The 18,498-nt window shown below is 45.9% G+C and overlaps 1 protein-coding gene across 2 annotated transcripts in view; it reads right to left on the bottom strand.

Moving 5' to 3' along the window:
- TXNDC11 (thioredoxin domain containing 11) overlaps positions 1-18,498 on the bottom strand; it is a 61,004-nt gene that overhangs the window by 27,993 nt on the left and 14,513 nt on the right. Inside the window, exons 4-5 of one of the 2 annotated variants that reach the window (XM_039233627.1) lie at positions 18,306-18,435; positions 7,679-7,772 (exon numbers count right to left, since the gene is read on the bottom strand). In XM_039233627.1, the coding sequence (XP_039089558.1) occupies positions 7,679-7,772; positions 18,306-18,435 (224 nt within the window). The remainder of the gene's footprint in view (positions 1-7,678; positions 7,773-18,305; positions 18,436-18,498) is intronic. The other variant, XM_039233628.1, reaches the window with a different exon arrangement.

Raw genomic sequence — 18,498 nt, 5'->3', positions numbered from 1 at the left:
TAGGCCTGGAAAACCTAGAAAGGCGGGTAGTAACTAGGGAAAGGGATTACGGTACAGCAGTATCAAGGGCGAAGGCCGGGAGGCAGGAGAGACCATACGTGCCACGTGCCTCACTCCCGGGGAGCAGGAGCATAGGGGAGAAACGGGACCCTGGCTTCCTCTCTCGGCTCCCCTTCTACCGTTTTGTGACGGCCTGAGTTTGCTCTTGCCGCTGTAACAAAGTACCACAAATTCAGTAGATTAAAATGACATAAATTAATCTCACGGTTCTGGAGGACAGAGGCCCAAAATGGGCCTCACTGGGCTAACATCAGGGGGTCAGCAGGGCAGGCCCCTTCTGGAGGCTCCGGGGGAGAAGAATGCACGTCCCGGCCCCCTCCCGCCCCCACCCGTGCTCCTTGGCTCACGGCGCCACCCACCTTCAAAGGCAGGGATGGCGGGACAAGTCCTTCTCAAACCCTCACTTTGATACCATCCTTTGCCTCTCAATTCCAACTTTTTTTAACGTTCACTTATTTATTTTGAGAAAGAGACAGAAAGAGCAAGCGGTTTAGGGCAGATAGAGAGTGAGAGCAAGAGCAAGAGAGAGAGAGAATCCCAAGAAGGCTCTGCACTGTCAGCACAGAGCCCGACGTGGGGCTCAAACTCACAAACTCCAAGTTCACAACCTGACCAGAAACTAAGAGTCAGACACTTCACTGTCTGAGCCACCCAAGTACCCCTGCCTCCCAATTCCAATTCAAGGCTCCTCCTGATTACACTGGGCCACTCGGATATAACCCAGGATCATCCCCCCTTCTCAAGGGCAGCTGATGAGCAGCTTGCGTTCCCTCGTGCCTCGTAAGGGACACACTCCCGGGCATCTTTGGGGAGCCGTTACTCTGCCCACCACAATGGCCTCGCGTCCGTAACAACCTCCTCAGAGCCTGGTCCTCGCCCGAGACCGTCACGGCTCCTACCTGAGGGAGTGGCAGTGAGGGCGGCGTCACCCGGAGAAAGGGCTGGACTCACGCAAGGGCTCGGCCCTGCATCAGCTCACCGACTCAACTTTACATAAAAAGTGGTCAAGGAGAGACTGGAACTTGGTTTGTCTACACTGAGTTATTTCACTATAAGCTTGTAACTTTATTGTAAATGGTCCCTGAAAGTTTTTCAAGATTTTAATGTTTTTAGTTCTTTGGAGTCTTATCCCAGCTTCAAAAACAAAAAACATCAAACAAGCAAACAAAACCCTTAAAGAAGTAGTATTAACACACACACACACACACACACACACACACACACACACACACACACATTCTAAACAGGACAACCTTCAAATGGTAGAAAACATCCTAAAACAAGTAGAAAATGAAGATGATGCTATTTTTTAAATACAAGGAATTAAAAAAGTCAAAATATCTACATTCCTATATGGGTTCAAGGAATCAAAATATCTATAAATGATGTTTTGCTTCTGAGCTCCCACACACCTTTGGCTCTCCCCAACCCGTCTGTCTTCTCTCTAGCTTCCTACGCTCACCTGAAGGCCGACACCTCATCCTCTGGGAAACCCTGGCCACTCCAGCACCATCTCCCCTGAGCAGTTTCCCATGATCTGATGTGGATGGCCGCCTGCACGCCTCAGCGACCTGTCACAGACTCATCCCCGGACTGTCCACCACACCACCCGGTGGCACTAAACGGTACTAGATTCATCTCTGCACTTGGAGCACAGGAGATCTCAAATGTCTGTTGAATTAGTAAGTCATGCTCCTGAATCTTTGAGTGCGGAGAGGTCTGCTTTGGGCCTTATTTCTTACCTAACAGCATCTACAAGGCTTGAGAGAGAAATCACAATGGGAATAAAAGCATCTCCTGTGGAATATAATGATATCCTTGCTAAAATAACAGCACATAACAAAAAGTCAGTTTTAAGTACAGGAACAAAAAGTATGGAGTGTCTAACATGCTTATTCTAATGTGCATTAATCACCCAGAGGGCCTCAGGACACAGGGAGACTCTTAGGAAAAGACTTCCCTCTATGAGAGAGTATGGCGACAATGAATGAGATTATCCAAGAAAACCAACTGACCCTAGAACCTGTTTCATTCACGAGAATTGTTAAACCCAATGCCTGATCCAAACTCCTAAGAGTCAGACCCAGGAACCCAAGAAAAAAAGCAATCGCAGAGTTAACGCTGGCTAAGAAATCAGTCCCTTGTTTTTTCAATACCTTAGAGAATGTCACTTACAGAATAAGAAAACCCTACCCTTAAGACTTCGTGATGCCATATAAAATTTCACAATCTAACAGGAAAGTGCTCCAAAAAAAAATTAGCTTTATTCATCAATAAGGATATGGAGGAGAGCACTTCTGTGTCCTGACTCAATTCTACCAGCAAATCACAGCCCAATCTGACGCCACCTGGTGGAGTAGAGGGACCCTACATTGGGATAAGAAGTCCTTACCCTATATGGAGCATGGGTGGAGGCGGGGGTGTGTTCAGTGGGTTAAGTGTCCGACTTCAGCTCAGGTCATGATCTCAGAGTTTGCGGGTCTGAACCCTGCTTCGGACTCTATGCTGACAGCCTGGAGCCTGCTTCAAATCCTGTGTCTCCCCCTCTCTCTGCCCCTCCCCTGCTTGGGCTTGCTTACTCTCTCTCACGCGCTCTTTCTCTCAAAAATAAACAAAAATAGAAGCCTTTCCTTCAACAAATTCCTCTTTAAAAAATTCATTACAACAGTTATCCACCAAAGGCTGTTCCTTAGAAAATGAATGCCGAAAGGTTCCCTAGTCAACTACATTTAGGAATTCCTGAGAGGCAGAAGAAAATAGAAAGGACAACCTGAATTCCTGATTTATTGTATTCTCAAGGTGGCATTTAAGTACCATGGGAATTCCGGTTCAATTCACATGTCAGGGGCAGTGAAAAGTCAGGGGAAAGAAGGTGTAAGAAGAACACGCCAGGCAGGGGTCTACTGGCTCCTGCTGTGAGTGCTGCCTACACACGGGGCTCAGGGATCCGACAGGCCAGGCGTGAGGGGAAGGGGCCCCAGGGGACTTAACAACCCAATGTTCAAATCAGTCACTTGAGCGATTTCGAGGTACATTGCCCGTTATTAGAGCCATTCATTTAACCCTTCCCGGACAGCACGGGTCAAGCAGGGCACTGGAGCGGCAGGGCAAAACCGCGGCCACCAGGCCTTCGATCAAAATACCATCTGAACAAAGCGGCTCGGCCCGGCGGGGGAGGGCCGCAGTCGCTCCCACCGTGAGAAGGGCAGGCCGCTCCGGCAGAAGCGACGAGCCCCAGAAGGCCTGTGTGCATTGGTCAGTCCGGAGACACAGGACCTGCTGTAGGCATCTGTTAGGTACAACACCTCCTTGAAGTGCTGTCGGCCAGGTGGCTTCCTCATGAAGCCCTACGGACGGCAGGCCTAGGAGTTCACTCACAGAGCACCGCACGCACGCCGGGGCCTTCTACAACACGCTCTGCTCTTCTCCGCACCCTTTCCAATGTCTGGCACGCAAACTCCAACAAAGAAAAGTTCAACATTTTGTTCAAGTCTGCAGAGCCCGTCCGCGGCGGGCAGAGGGTAAGGACCAGGCAGTGCCGGCGCCCAGGTCACTACTTCCCCCCCATCGCCGACACTGCGTCCCTGCTGTCGGCCAATGAAAAACACGATCGGAATTGGATGCCGATTCTCTCTTTGCAAAAAGTCACTGCATCATGGCACACTCTAACAACACTGTATCAGAACACGGCCTTAGAGCAAATAGTGAAACAATCGTAAGCGGGGGGGATCAAATAAGCAACTTAAAAACAATGACCTCTCTACCAAATTTTCTTTAGGCAAAAGAAGAAGGCCTGCCTGCCAAGATCAGATGTGAAAAGGTTCGAAGAGGCTCTGCAGCCTGGAACGAGTGGAGAACTGGTCAGAGACTAGTTTCCCTCCAAATCCTGAAATATACACAAACTGCTGGTCCACAATTAATCCATTACTCAGCACTCAGAAATGATTAAACATTAATGAGGAATGTGTAAGGCCTATTACAAAAAATAAAAAGGTTTCGGTAACTGAATAATCACGCCGTGATCCTAGGAAGGCAAGCTAAATATTATGAACTTGTCCATCACCTCTAAGTCAATTTATGCCTTTAATACAATTACAACCAAAATCCAGCCAGATGCATGGATGGATTTAAAAGGAGATTCTAGGGGCGCCTGCTTGGCCCAGTCGGTTAAGTGTCCAAATCTTGGTTTTGGCTCAGGTCGTGATCTCACAGTTTTGTGAGTTCGAGCCGGGCATTGAGCTCTGCGCCGGCAGCACGGAGCCTGCTTGGCACCCTCCCTCTCTGCCCATCCCCCACTTGCGTGGTCTCTCTCTCAAAATAAATTAAAAAAAAGAAGAAGAAGAAGATGACTCCATAGGATACAAGAACCAGAGGAAATGAAGTCCAGACTTCACCAGGTAACAACTTACAAGGCAAGAGACAGAATTATATTTATTCATATAAAAAGAGGTATCCAAACCAAGAGGAAACACAGAAATAGACCCGCTTACATGGAAGAAAATATTTTGGATAAAGCCAGGCATGGTCAGGATGAGGGAAAATGGAAGCATTATTTTGTAACTGGTGCCGATTGGCCAGTAAGAAGAGGAGAAAAAAACTATTGTGCCCTGCACGTTAAGCCAAAAGAAATCCATGAAGAGCTAAACAAATTTTAAATTTAAAAGGAAAATAAACTAATTACTGGTCAGATTTTTAGGGGGAAAAAAAATCAAAGAAAGCAAGAAAAAGGAACCACAGGTGTAACTACACGAACATACAGAACTGCTACATGAAAAACTTTATAAAAGTAAAATGGCGAGGGAGAAGACGGCACACGTGTAACAAAGGGGCCCAGGCCTCCCAGCAGGCGGGCCTGCAGAGACGGACAGGTCAGCAGCAAGGTGGCCATCAGCAGGTGGAGGGCCTGGGTGACGGAGGTGATAGGCAGCCGCTAGGAGGACGACGAGAGAGCACAGTCACGAAGTACCCGGTGGAGAGTGTCCTCTCCTTTCCCTCATGACGACGAGTGGAGCGACCCGGCGCGGGACGAAGAGCTGTAAGAGAACGGCCAAGCGCCGCAGACCCCACTCCGCCAGCTGGACGCCTGCGGCCACGGGACACATACATGCTCTCGGCACCGTCCCCGCTCCAAGGCGTGAGCTCACGCACGGCGTACTGACGGCCGCCGAGCTTCGAGACGAGCGTCAGTGTCCTGGCTGTTTCTGAGATAAGCACAGAAAGACAAAGGCGATGGAAAGACGCATGCGTTTCGTGACACTCGGGATGCGTCGCACCGAGACAGTGGCCTCCCACCACCAAGGGCCAAATGCTTCTTTGGTTAAGCTCTCTAGTCCAGCGCTAAGGATGGCAGATGAGTCATGGGCCTCAATTTGTGCACACAATCTAAACACAGCCCTGAATTAAAATTTACACTCCAAACTATAAGAATAAAAAAAAAGGGGGCACCCATGTTTCTCTTACTGAACATCTACAGTTAAAAATAAGTAAAATACCATCTGACTTCTGGATATGAGAAAGAAAAGCAGAAAGCAAACCAGACTCTCAAGGCAAGATTTATTTTAGTGGACATATCATGGAAAGTTATCATTCCAAATTTGTCTTTTTCTTCTAAAAATGGTCCGTTAACCTTATGTGAGAGGTGAAAAATGATGAATTAGGATGAACCTCCGCTCTCGAAAAGTTCACATGCAAGAGGATTTTACCAGACCCAAGTAGAGTCACAAGTAAAGGTAATCTGACTGGATTTACTCTGAGAAGAAATTACATGTAATCCTGTCAATATTAGTGATTTGACCAAAGAGGTTCATTTTGTTCCTTCAAGTAGTTTTTTACCCATTTATCACCTTCCTTTGCTTAGAAAATGAAAAAACAAAACAAAACAAAACAAAACAAAACAAAACAGGAAAAGCTTACAAGATCTTTACTTGGAAAGGGTTCTTCTACAAATAGTATTTTGGAAGCCTCTGAATGAGAAAAGTAATTTAAGGCAAATCATTAGCACATAACAGAAGCTAACTGTATAATAAAACATTCTTCCATGATCTTGGAATGTCCTCTTCTACTCAAGAACTTGAACGCTACCATCACCTCAGTGAATGGCTGCAGATAAGCCTCACAGGTACAATTTTCAGTTGAGATCTCTGAAGGGCTTTAATTTTCTAAGAACGTTTTTGAGTGTCTGCTTCTCAAGCTTTTTTTTTTTTATTTTGGCAGTATGTTGCTTTCAAGACTCAAACTTTTTCACTAAGTCTTCTCAGTCACCTGAAACAGTGCATCTGTGCAGCTCGGAGGCTTTTGAGTGGACACATACTTATGTGACAGCTCAACTTTCTCTTGTAATGTCACCCCAGATGAAAAACATGAATACAGTAGACTCTCTGCATGAAACCTTAAGACAGTGTATATCTTAACATGGCCAGTCGTATGATTGTTCAAAGTATTAATACTATACTACTCTATACTATTCTAATCCCACCCCCCCCCACCCCCCGGCCTCAAAATGTTGAGGCAATCTAATACCCCGGTAGTAGAGGGACAGTTACGTATTTTTGCTTGATTTACTGGGGGAAAGATGACACAGCCATTAGTCTGGTCACTTACTTGGCAAAAACCAAGTGAACCCCTGCTATGTGCCAGATGCTGGAGAAAGACACAGGCCCTACCCTCAGAAGTCTCACAGTCTGGAGAGGAAGACCGACATCAAACAAATCTCTTACCTTCCTATGTCAACACAAACCACGTTAAGCACTATGAAAGAAACCTAGCGGGTACCCAGCTGGGATGGGGGAAAGTGCGAGAGAGCTATCTGGGCTGGACCCCGAAGGGTGAACAGGGGTCACACACGTGGGGAGCTGGGCCCGAGAGGCCGAGGGGAAAGACTCCATGTGAGGAAGAAGGAGCAAGAGTGGAGAGCAGTTAAGGGCCCACTGTTCTAGTCCAGGGGCCGGGGGAAGGGAAGGGGCCTGGGCCAGAATGGTAGCAAAGGAGACAGACAAGTGAGCAGATTATTTGACAGAGAACTGACGGGAGGGTACGGCTATAACAGAGGAAGAACGTGGGGCAACATGAAAAGATGGGCAGGACACAATGTTTAAAGGTAGGGACCTCAAAGAATACAGGATTCAGTCAAGCAAAAAAAAAAAAAAAAAAAATAGATGGACGGATAGATTTGAGAATAGTGAAACTATCAGTAGAATTAGGCTGTAACGTTGTTACGACTTTTATACTTGTAAAAACACTTCCTGAAGGAAACGAATTGCTAAACTATAGTACATCCACCTAGCAATCTAACCACTAAAAACTCTGACCAAAACTAGTACCTTCACACTCAACAAAAATATTATGATATAAATTCCAAAGTACAAAATATGTACTTGCAGACACAGTACGATCAAGCCACATTTTGAAAAAGCTAACCGTCTAGGAGACTATATTTGAAACAGCAGAGTATTTCGTTTGCCAGTAAAACACAAAATAGTGTAATTATTTAATAAAAGCACAGAGAAAAGGAATCAGAAAAACTAAAATATATAACCATACAGACAACATACACAAAAGAAAGTATCAGTATACATGCATTTGCTAAAAGTACTAACATCTAGATACAAATCATGTTTACCTTTCTTTAATGAAAGTAACGCCGAAGTGAAGAACGTCAAGTAACCAGGAGGCTGCGGTGAGCCGCTGAACTCAAAGTACCCGAGGACTCCAGGCTGCAGAACAAGAGCAGAATTGGGTGCTGAGGTACCTTCGGCCACAGCATGACGGGAATACTTTAGAACAAGACACGGCATTGTTATTTGGCAATTGCGATGTGTTGCGTTTCATTTTAAAAAGTTCGGTTTAAAAACCGCGTGAAAAGTTGCGGGAGAGGCCAGGGCTCTCCCTCCAGGTAGGCAGCAAGCAGGGCAAGGACAGAGGCGCAGTGGTGCCTACAGGGGCTGTCAGAGCTGAAACCGCCTTCCCTCTCCCCAAGGTCTCTCTGCGGACAGCTCTCCTAGGTCCCTGGCTAGAAACCTCACCATCAAGGTCAAGCACTCGGGCCTTTTGTTTAGCATCCCCAGGCACGCTGTGTCAGTGATTTCTTTGTAACCTTTCTCGGATTTCTTCCTCAACCACTTCCTCTCATTCGCTCCAAACATGCCTTCACACTTACTGGAACTAGGTTAAACGTGACCACTTGTGTTCAAGGTCTTCCTTCCGGGGGCTCCTTCCCGAACCCCCTCCCCGAAGCCTGCCGCCCCACACAATGGCAGTCCTCCTCGCTCACCGGGTCTGTCTGCAGAGGGCTCATCTCTTTCTCTCCTGCTCCCCCACCCCTGCAAACTCATTTCCTCTGCTCATTCCATGTCTCTTAAGCTTTAGCACAGAAACCAAGCCAATTAATTGTCCCGACACACTCTGCCTTTCAGGTCAGAATCATTTCTTCCTTTTCCAAAGGCTCTAAGGCACAAACCCTATCTGGCGTTGTTCTGTGAGACTAGTATCTGTCTTAAGGGCCAAGCTGGGAAAGAGTGCAAGGCCTGAAGCCCCAGGATGACAGCGAACGGCCTTGAGGGGACCCTTCAGCGGCAAGCCTCAGCTTCCTTCTCTGGCAACAGGGACAACGCATCACAGGGTTAGTGAGAAGAATGAGCTCGAAAAAGGACTAGGCAAATGTAAAAACTCTTTTCTAGCCCGAAAGAATGTTCTTTAATTAACTGGAGCTGATCTGATCACTGAGACAAAATCGGATCCCAAAGCTCAAGTAGAAATTTAATCTGCTGGTAAAATTTTCTATCAGTACACTGTATAAAAGAGGAAATTTCTGATCTGTAGTAGAACTTTTGCTCTTTCAAATCTAAGTCACTTGCTTAACCTCGTAACAGATCAACTGGTTTTTAAAAGCCGCGATGGTCAGAGTGTTTAATTCTAACACCTAAAAAAAATCATAAAAATAATTTATTTTCAAACAACTGAAGAAATCAAAAAGCAAAACTGAAGACAGAGTTTTCTTTTGCTTATCTCCTTCAAAATGTGTTTAACAAGCCAACCCAGAAACAGCTTAAAGGAGAATTATAGTGTTTGCATTCCTAAGGTTTCAGACAAGGCTCTGATGGTAACAAGCCTTTCTACCGTACACAAAGAAAGACAAAATCTTTACAATTTCTAGCCACTGAGTTAAAACTGGGCACCAAAAAATAATAAAAATGGAAACTGATGGAAAACAGACTCATTTAAGTTTCTTTCAATTCTGACCAATCTTCCAAACCAAAATCAAATGGAATAAATTCATTCTACATATTAATAAAACTTTCGTGGCTAAAAATTAAATAAGCTGAATTTCAGCCCTCTTCTCGTGTGAGCAGAAGTGGACATATTACCTGTGAGCACACATGTATCTATGTCCATGACACAAGCACATGCGTGTTTACACCCACATGTGCACACAGCAATAAGTAAGAAAAATCTGAATTGAGTCTTCGAGGAAAACCCAGATTAAACCTTTAAAAACGAGTAATGGCTGAACCCTCTGCAGGGGTCCTGTGTAGACACCGCTACGGTGTAAAATAAAGGTTTATTCTTGTTGCCTGCGTCACTGCCATTTTCCGAGGAGCCATGAAGATTGGATGAAGGAGACGAGACTCGCTTCGGAAGAGCTGGTATTGAAATGTTCATGCAGTTTGACCACAGAAATTCCATGAACAATACAAAGCAAACAACCTCATGAGAAAAATTACTTTCACTTTTCATTGCCAAAGGAATGAAAAGCCTGAGATTCAACCCCTACAGGAGATAATAAAAGCCTACAGGAATTGTCAAACAAGAGCCACTCTGAACACAGGAAATGGGCAAAGTGGATTTCAAGTATTATTTTTCAAATATTGACAGGACCATTCACGGTCTGCATTAAATTTGGAAAGTTGGCATGTTTGAGAATGTAACTGGAAATATTTCAAAATAAAAAAAATAATAAAGTGAGGTGATAATTATCTGTTTATTTCTACTACAAATTACCACTGAAGCGGTACTAACTTGGCTCTGGTCGTGCTGTAAATAAAACAAATACCCCGACCACGTCCCTAGAGTTTCGCTGTCTCGGAGCCATGCTTGGCCTCCATGGTTCTGTGTAAATCTGGAAGGGGGGGGTTGGGGAACACAACACAGAGTCGCACACGAGGACCTTGCTGGATCTGGGCCCCTCGTCTGCTCAGCCGCAAACACACCCGGGGCCGCCACAGGGCAGACGACGCTATCCCGCCCTCGCACACCTGCAAGACCCTGGGACCAGCTGGCGGACACGGGAGCCAGGCGCGGGCACACAGGCCGTCCCTTCTCACCGGAGGCTGACCCACGTGGGAGGTCCCCATCCCCACGTTCCAGCCCCAGAGTCCCTGTGAGCCCCCCGCTCCCGGGGTGCTTACCCAGCCACCTCGAGATCAGTCAGAGGAACTCAAATGCCAGGGTTCCTCTTCCACGTGTGCCACTAATCACAGGTGTAAGCAGGACACACGGCAGCAGCAGGAGGCCTCCGGGACCTGTCTCCTGCCAGCCTCCCCTCTGCTCAGGCTCCACAGTCCCATTCCCGCCTCAGGACCTCCGACCGACTGGCTGCTCCCACCCCCTGGAGCGCCTTCGCCAAGTTTCCTCAGGGCCGGGCCACACATAGGCTGCACTGTGAGTTTCTGCTCAAACCTCATTCCCTGCGAGAGGCCTTCTCTGCCTTCCCCAACACTTCCGCCCTACCTCCCCCCTCCCGCCTCTCCTCCCTCTCCTCTGTATCTGTCTTTGGGGCCCTCATCTGAAACGACCAGTGTGTCGGTTTCCTAGAGCTGCCGTGTAACAAATTACCACCCAGGTGGTGGCTTCAAACAACAGAGATTCATTCTCAAGTTCTCAAGGCCCGGAGTCCAAAATCAAGGGGGTATTGGGACCAGCCCACCTGGAGGCTCTGAGGAAGATCCTTCCCTGTCTCCCTCCTGGCTTCCGGTGGCTCCCGAGGGACCTCGGCTGCACCCCTCCCATGTCTGCCTTTGTCTTCACACCGCCTTCCTGCCTGTGTCTCAGCGTCCCAGTGGGGTTAGGATCCGCCATAAGTCCAAGATGATTTCACCTTATGATCCTTAACGAATGACACCTGTCAAGTCCCTCTTTCCAAATAATGCCTCATTCTGACTTTGCGGGGAGGAAATGAGGAGTTTGGGGAGGATGCTACTCAACTCCCTGCACCTGTCTGTGTCCCTGTTCATTGTTTATCTCCGTGTTCACCCCACGAAACAGAGGGTCTCTCTCGTTCATCACTACATACCTCGCTCAGACAGCACCTGGCACGGAACAGGTACGAAGTAAACACCCATGAACGAGCGAAAGAATGGAGATAAAAGGATAAAGGAGACAAAGCCCCTCCATTAAGCTGACAATTTAGCAAAGAATAAAACCTGAGGAGGACGAGATTATAACTTGACCCAGCTTGCGGGTTTTTAATTCCATTCCATGGGGTGCAGTATATTCAGCACCTGCTATAATGAGGTTGGAAACAGGCTATTTAGAGGAGGCCAGCAAATCCTCATCAGCTTAAGAGTTCTCCGCTAAGTAAACACCACTTGCAGTGTGGTACAAACGTCACAGATGGTGAACACGCCCTCTAGTGGCCGTGAGGATAGTTACCTCGGTGTGTTTCTACTCCGTGGCAATTGAACTCTTTCTATACTAATGTTAACTCACACCTAGAAAATTTAAAACCGTTTCACTCACAGTGCTATCAAACTACGAATTGGCAGGGGTAGTATCTATTAATGTGCTCAACATTCAGAGTTGGCTCTTACTAACGAACGACAGGACAACAGCAGGTGCCAGGCATTCTACTACGGTGTCCTCCAAAGTGCCCGGTTTTCTCTCTCACCTGGCAGTTTCCCTAACACCTGCTTCCCCTACCAAAAGATTCCTAGGATTCTCCCCATCCCACTTAAACTTAAAACAATGGTGGAGGGGCACCTGGGTGGCTCAGTCGGTCAGATCTCACGGTTCATGGGTTCGAGCCCCGCGTCGGGCTCTGTGCTGACAGCTCAGAGCCTGGAGCCTGTTTCAGATTGTGTTTCCCTCTCTCTCTGACCCTCCCCTGATCATGCTCGCTCTCTCTCTCTCTCTCTCTCAGAAATAAAACATTTAAAAAATTTTAAAACAATGGTGGAGCCCAAAACTGCTAACAATAAATGAAAGGATGCATGCTGAATCAGTGATGTTAAATGGACAAATTACAGGCATTCATAAAAAATCAGAAACTATTCTGGCTGCAAATACAAGAAAGAGTTCTAAATAATACTGCTGGCATGTGGTGAGTGGGCTGTAAGGCACAAATCAGAGGAATCTGTCAAAGAAAGCATTACTGATGTAGAAGCTAGTGATCCCAAAATCAAATGATGCCTAAAAAACTATTAAAATTAGAACAGCCCTAGATCTAGTCACCTTGCAAGTGACATCACCATTATTGAAGCCTATTCCCTATCCACTCAACAGCCACCAAAATGACCGTGTCATGTTGGTCCATGTTGTCCACAAGTAATAAACCAGACGTTCCTGTCTGTATCTCAAATAGGCAGGAAGAACCCTCCAGGAAGAGGGATTCTACAGTTAGCTGGAGTGACTGCAGAAAGCAGAATTTCTTAACATGGTTTGCCAGCGAGAGGATTTCCACTCTTCTCCCCGTCTGGCAAGTTTACTTCAATTTTTAGCTACATTCATTATGTACGAAGCAGGGATGATTTCTTTTATCTCACTTTATTTTTTTAAGTAATCTCTATACTGGACACAGGGCTCAAACTCATGATCCTGAGACCAAGAGTTGCACACTCCAACTGAGCCAATAGGCGCCCCAAGGTAGGTACAATTTTAGTGTGTATCTGGGAAGGAAATTCTACACCCTACCCTGCCTCGATACTGTGGTTATCATAGAACACTCCCAATTCTACAGAAGAAATGCAATGACCCAATTAAAAACAGGAAATGGTAAAACTCTGCTGCTTTGCCCAGAGCTCAAATAGCCATGGCTCCATCCTTAATCAGCATTCTTTAAAAAAAAAAATTCCTAAAAATGAAGGTAAGAAAGCTGCAGTCAAATGAAGAGGCCAACACCTTCAATTTTTTTTATCTTACAAGGGAAAGGCTCAAAAATGACATAAAATAGTTAAATATCCAAAGTTTTAACCTCTACATGCATAGTGAAGTTTCAACTCCGAGGCCTTAAACATTTCTTTGTATACAAGGGAGAACTTGGGAAGCAAGAAGCTCTCAGGCACAGTCCAGTCTCCACTGAGGGTTAAATTATACCCTCTCTGTACCCCATCTTCTGAATCTGTTCAGAAGGATCTCGTCATTTCTATCTCCCATGGCTTTTAGGAGGATCAGAAGTAAAAGCATGTGAACACTGGAGGGCACTTACCAGTGCTAATTTACACACTCTTGTTTGCTAATAATCAGCTAAGTATTTTGGGATTTACAGAATACTTATAATATTCACCCTTTAATGTCTTTCTGTGATGTTCAGTAAAGTCAAAGGCAAAATTATTTTCCTAAACATTGCAACTGGGCTCAGAGTCACACTCTACCAACAGAAAACTAGGCTTATGACAAACAAACGGATTTGGACAGGTTTGAGGTATCAGAGCAACACAAGCATATACACATATGGTCAGGATACAGACAATATAATAGAAGTTTACAATCAAAGTTGTTAATTTCAGAATACCATCACTTCCCAAGTACTAAATACTAATGGCACAATTTTCTAACGGCCCATACTCACAAATATCTGGATTAAAGACAAACTTATAGGAGCACCTGGGTGGCTCAGGTGGTTAAGTGTCTGACTTCAGCTTAGGTCATGATCTCACAGTTTGTGAGTTCAAGCCCCATGTCTGGCTCTGTGCTGACAGCTCAGAGCCTGGAGCGTGCTTCAGATTCTGTGTCTCCCTCTCTCTCTGTTCCTCCCCTGCTCGCCCTCTGTCTCTCTCTCAAAAATAAAATAAAGAATTCAAAAAATTTTTTTAAAAAGAGACAAACATAATTAATCAATACGGTTTTTCTAGGGGTGCCTGGGTGGCTCAGTCGGTTAAGCATCCGACTTTGGCTCAGGTCATGATCTCATGTGAGTTCAAGCCCCGCGTGGGCTCTATGCTGACAGCTCAGAGCCTGGAGCCTGCTTTCGGATTCTGTGTCTCCCTCTCTCTCTGACCCTCTCCTGTTCTCACTCTCTCTCTCTCTCTCTCTCTCAAAAATAAATAGACATTAAAAAAAATTTTTTTTTAAAATGGTTTTTGTAATGAGGGGAAATTACCAAATGCATTCCTACAAGATGTCACAAACACAGCTAGAGACAGAAGCAAAAGGCAAGAACATTCTAACAAATCTCAGATGCGTCACAGAAAGATTAAGTAATGACTTAGCCTAATTCTGGTATACTCAAATTTAAACATGCTAGATACTGAAATCCCTACTTATAAAAAACATAAATAAGGAGATAAGGATCTTGATGGAAATAAGTATCTTCCATAGTAAGATATCTGTAAATTAGCAGGATCCTTAACATACTTAGGAAGCATGCTTTTGGGGGAGGGGCAGTAACAATTTGACTGAAAGGTCAAGTATCAGAGACAGCTCTCCTGATGACCATACAAGTCATTCCCGGGATACCTGGGTGGCTCAGTTGGTTGGGCGTCTGACTCTTGATTTCGGGTCAAATCATGATCCCAGGGTCATGACAGTGAGCCCTGGATCAGGCTCTGCACTGAGCCTCGAGCCTGCTCGAAGATCCTCCCACCACCCCGGCCCATTTCCCCTGCTTGTATGCTCTCCAAAATTCACAAAAACCAAAAAACCCCCATACATATATGAAATATACATATATATATATATATATATATACATATCCATATCTCACTCCTGTCTCTAATCCTCCACAGAGAGCACTCCAAAACTTTCTAGTCAAGCACTGCTTTATTTTCATATTCTCTCTGCCCTGTTACAGGCAGATAAGCTTGCAACAATCAGATGGTGGCACTCTTTGTGCTGCATGAAAAAAGATGTGTTTTTACTAATACTTGCTAGACATCTAAGGTCTTATTTGGGAAAACAGTAACTTAGAACAGAGGTTCTCAACTGCAGTGATTTGCTCCTCCCCACCACCCCACAAGGGACATATGACGATACCTGGCTATTTTTGGTTGTCACAGCTAAGCGGGGAAAGGGAGTGCTACTGGTATCCAGTAGGTGGAGGCCAAGAAAGCTGCTAAACATTCTGGAAATCATGGGACAGCCCCAGCCCCAAACATACCATCATCTGACTCCGAGGGCCAACCATGCTGAGGTTGAGAAACCTGAACTAAGAGGAACACCCACAAGTGTACGGGGGCCTCCAAAAATCCCTTCACCCTTCCTCTCTCTCCTCAAGTCTCAAAGCCCTGACAGTGGCTTCATTTCTGGAGCTAGAATTCTGCCACTGCGCCATCTCATAAAGAGTGTGTATGAGGGGCGCCCAGGTGGCTCAGTCGGTTAAACATCTGACTTCAGCTCAGGTCATGATCTCATGGTTCGTGGGTTCGAGCCCCACATGGGCTCAGAGCCTGTAGCCTGTTTCAGATTCTGTGTCTCCCTCTCTCTCTAACCCTCCCCTGCTCACGCGGTCTATCAGAAATAAGTAAAACAATAAAAAAAAAAGAGTGTGTATGAAGCCGAGACCTCACCTATGCACCGTTGGAATGGTTCACAGATGAGCGGTTTCACACGCCCCATGATGGGCCTGACTCCCCATTTCTTCCACCATTAATCAAATACTGTCACTTGCCAACCACACAATTTCATCTCCGTTGAGAAGCGGCCCAGTGAAAGATAATACTGACATGATAAAAGCCATCCACCACTTCGGGAGGAAGCGCTTTAGAGGCCGACAGAAACTGCCGAGGGCCCCACACTCCTGTCTCCAAGGCAGTCTCGTCACCGCTGCACATCACTCTGACCGAGTGGGCTGCGAAACAGCCTCGAGCAACACACGTCCCTGCATCTGATGTGGACTTGGTGCCAAGCTCGGAGCACCGTCTCCGGGAGCACTGCTGAAGAGCAGAGAACGCAGAGGCTAAAGGGAAGGCCTCAGCCTTGCGGCTCAGTCCTTAAGGGGGGCCTGTCCCTGTCCTGTAGATCCAACCACAGAGGCACTACGGACATAATGAATAAAAAGGACTTCCCCAACCGACAACCGATGAACCTGCTTCTGCCTGCCTCTTTCCAGCCTCTAAACCTCCCCCATCCAGACAGGAGGGATTATCTGATCCAATTGCTTAATCAGATGAGAAATCTGAATAGATGAAAAATCTGTGTAGAACTCAGAAATCAGAGACTTGCAAATGTCAGGCATGAAATGCAGGCCTCTCAAATTCTAGCGAGTCCTCCTGATCACGCGATCCCTGCTGCGTGCTGGCTTAGAACTCTCTGGATACCAATCTCCAACAGGGCATTTGAAAATAGTAACAGAGTCACCTCTTGGTGCTCTTATTACAAGGCTAAATGATCTCAACTTTCTCCATATTTGTGTGTGTGTGTGTCTGTGTGTGTGTGTGTGTACGTACACATGCCATCGCTCTGCTGCCATCTCGCTTTACTTTTTAAGAGAGACTGAGGGAAAATGTCAAGAAAAACAACCGAAGGTTTCAAGCAAAACTAGGCAGAGTGTTCTCTAAAAGTCCCTACAGAGCTGACCTGAAGGAAAACCTCACTGCCCCTGCAAACAAAAGATTTCTTAGATAAGCAGGGAGTTCCAGGAAGTACTATGCGCTTGAGGGGTTCTCTCAACAGTGCTGAGTATCCAGGATTTTTCCACGATGTCATTTCTACTGATAAGTTATCATTTATCGGGACTACATCCCATTAGGCATTTTCACGTCTTACGTTTACAGATGAGCCACGGAGGCTTAAAGAAATTATGTAGCCCACAGGCCACAGAGCCAACGAGCGATGGAGCTCGGCGTCTAAGTCCTAATTCGTCACCATCTTGCTGTCCTGCCTCCGTGCCTCTGCCACCTACTGCAAACCTATGTGAAAACCCACTTACCACACAATTACTGCACCTACGGATGAAATACCCTGCTCCAGGCCCCCAATGCCTGCACGTGAGTCACAGATCCAGTTAGTGCTGCCAAAGGACGAGGCCCAGGTGCCCTGCCTCCCAGTGCAGCTCCCGCCCACCAGTGTGCCCGGGCAGAACGAGACGAGCCCGTGAAGGCACAGCAACCTGTCCGGTATCCACATGAGACCAAGGACACTAATTGACATCTGAGAACTTACAAGTCGAATAACTAGATATTAACACTGCTGCCCAGGGAATCTACCCACAGTTAACATGTTAAGAGTGTTGCTAACTTGACTGAAAAAGCTGTAAATAATGTCCCAGTGAAAGAAATTCATGTCCAGTGTACAGAAAACCTCCCTAATGCAAAAGGTAAAATCCAACCCAGTCACAATGACTAAATCCCTCAGTGAGGTCTGGATTCATAGGGTTTATCTCTCAGATACTTAGGGTACTGACTTTGTTCTACCTAAGTACCATTTTTACTTGCTGCACCCAAACGTGATTTACACTTGCTCCGGTGAATTTTGTTGGTGAACTATTCTTATAATCTGCTGAGGTTATTTTGAGCTGGGTACTGGCCTCTCAAGTAATAAGCTGTCCTGAATACACACTGATGATCCCACAAAAATAACTGATCAGGGGATGAAGTTGCCAATGGGAAAGTAGCAGAAAAGCCACGTTAGGAAGCTTTCTGTTAACGAGGACTTGAAATAGTTATGCACTTTACTAAACAGAAAGGCACATTTTCCTAGTTTTCTTAAAGGTAAACTACAACTGACACGGGAAACTGAGGAGCTCACAGGAATACACACGAAGCGTCAAACACAATGCTCACACACATGCAGGTGCAGGTAACTTCTACGGCAATTCTTACATGCTCTAAGTTCATCATAAGACAAACAGAAACTCTGCTGGAAATTCCCAAGTGAAAAATTCACAAGGCTTTACAAGTGTTCTTTTCTCTTAAAACTCACTGGGCCAAACCGTCCCTACAATCAAGTACCTCAAAAAGCATTTGATTGGAACTTATCTATAATGCGGTCTTTTCGTTGCTGCAAATCAGGAGGTATAAAAAAACCCTTCCAATAAACACAATCCAACACCACCCGGTGGAGCCTCGGGGACGGGAGGAGATATGAAAGACAAGTACCTCGTAGTTTGAGAGAAAATCTAGTAATTCTGATTGAGATGGGATGTAGACAAGTGGTTTCATCACCCGGCGGACAAACTTCTCAATGTAAACAGCACTCATGGGGCCTTTGTATTCGATTGGTCCAAAACTAGTACCAAAAAAAATAAAAAATAAATAAAAAACAAATAAAAATAATACACCATGCATTAAA

Source organism: Hyaena hyaena, unplaced genomic scaffold (assembly GCF_003009895.1).
Source record: "Hyaena hyaena isolate Hyena2069 unplaced genomic scaffold, ASM300989v1 scaffold_76, whole genome shotgun sequence".
Taxonomy (NCBI): domain Eukaryota; kingdom Metazoa; phylum Chordata; class Mammalia; order Carnivora; family Hyaenidae; genus Hyaena; species Hyaena hyaena.
Note: the sequence above shows the minus strand (reverse complement) of the source record. Positions and strands in the feature narration are given on the sequence as shown.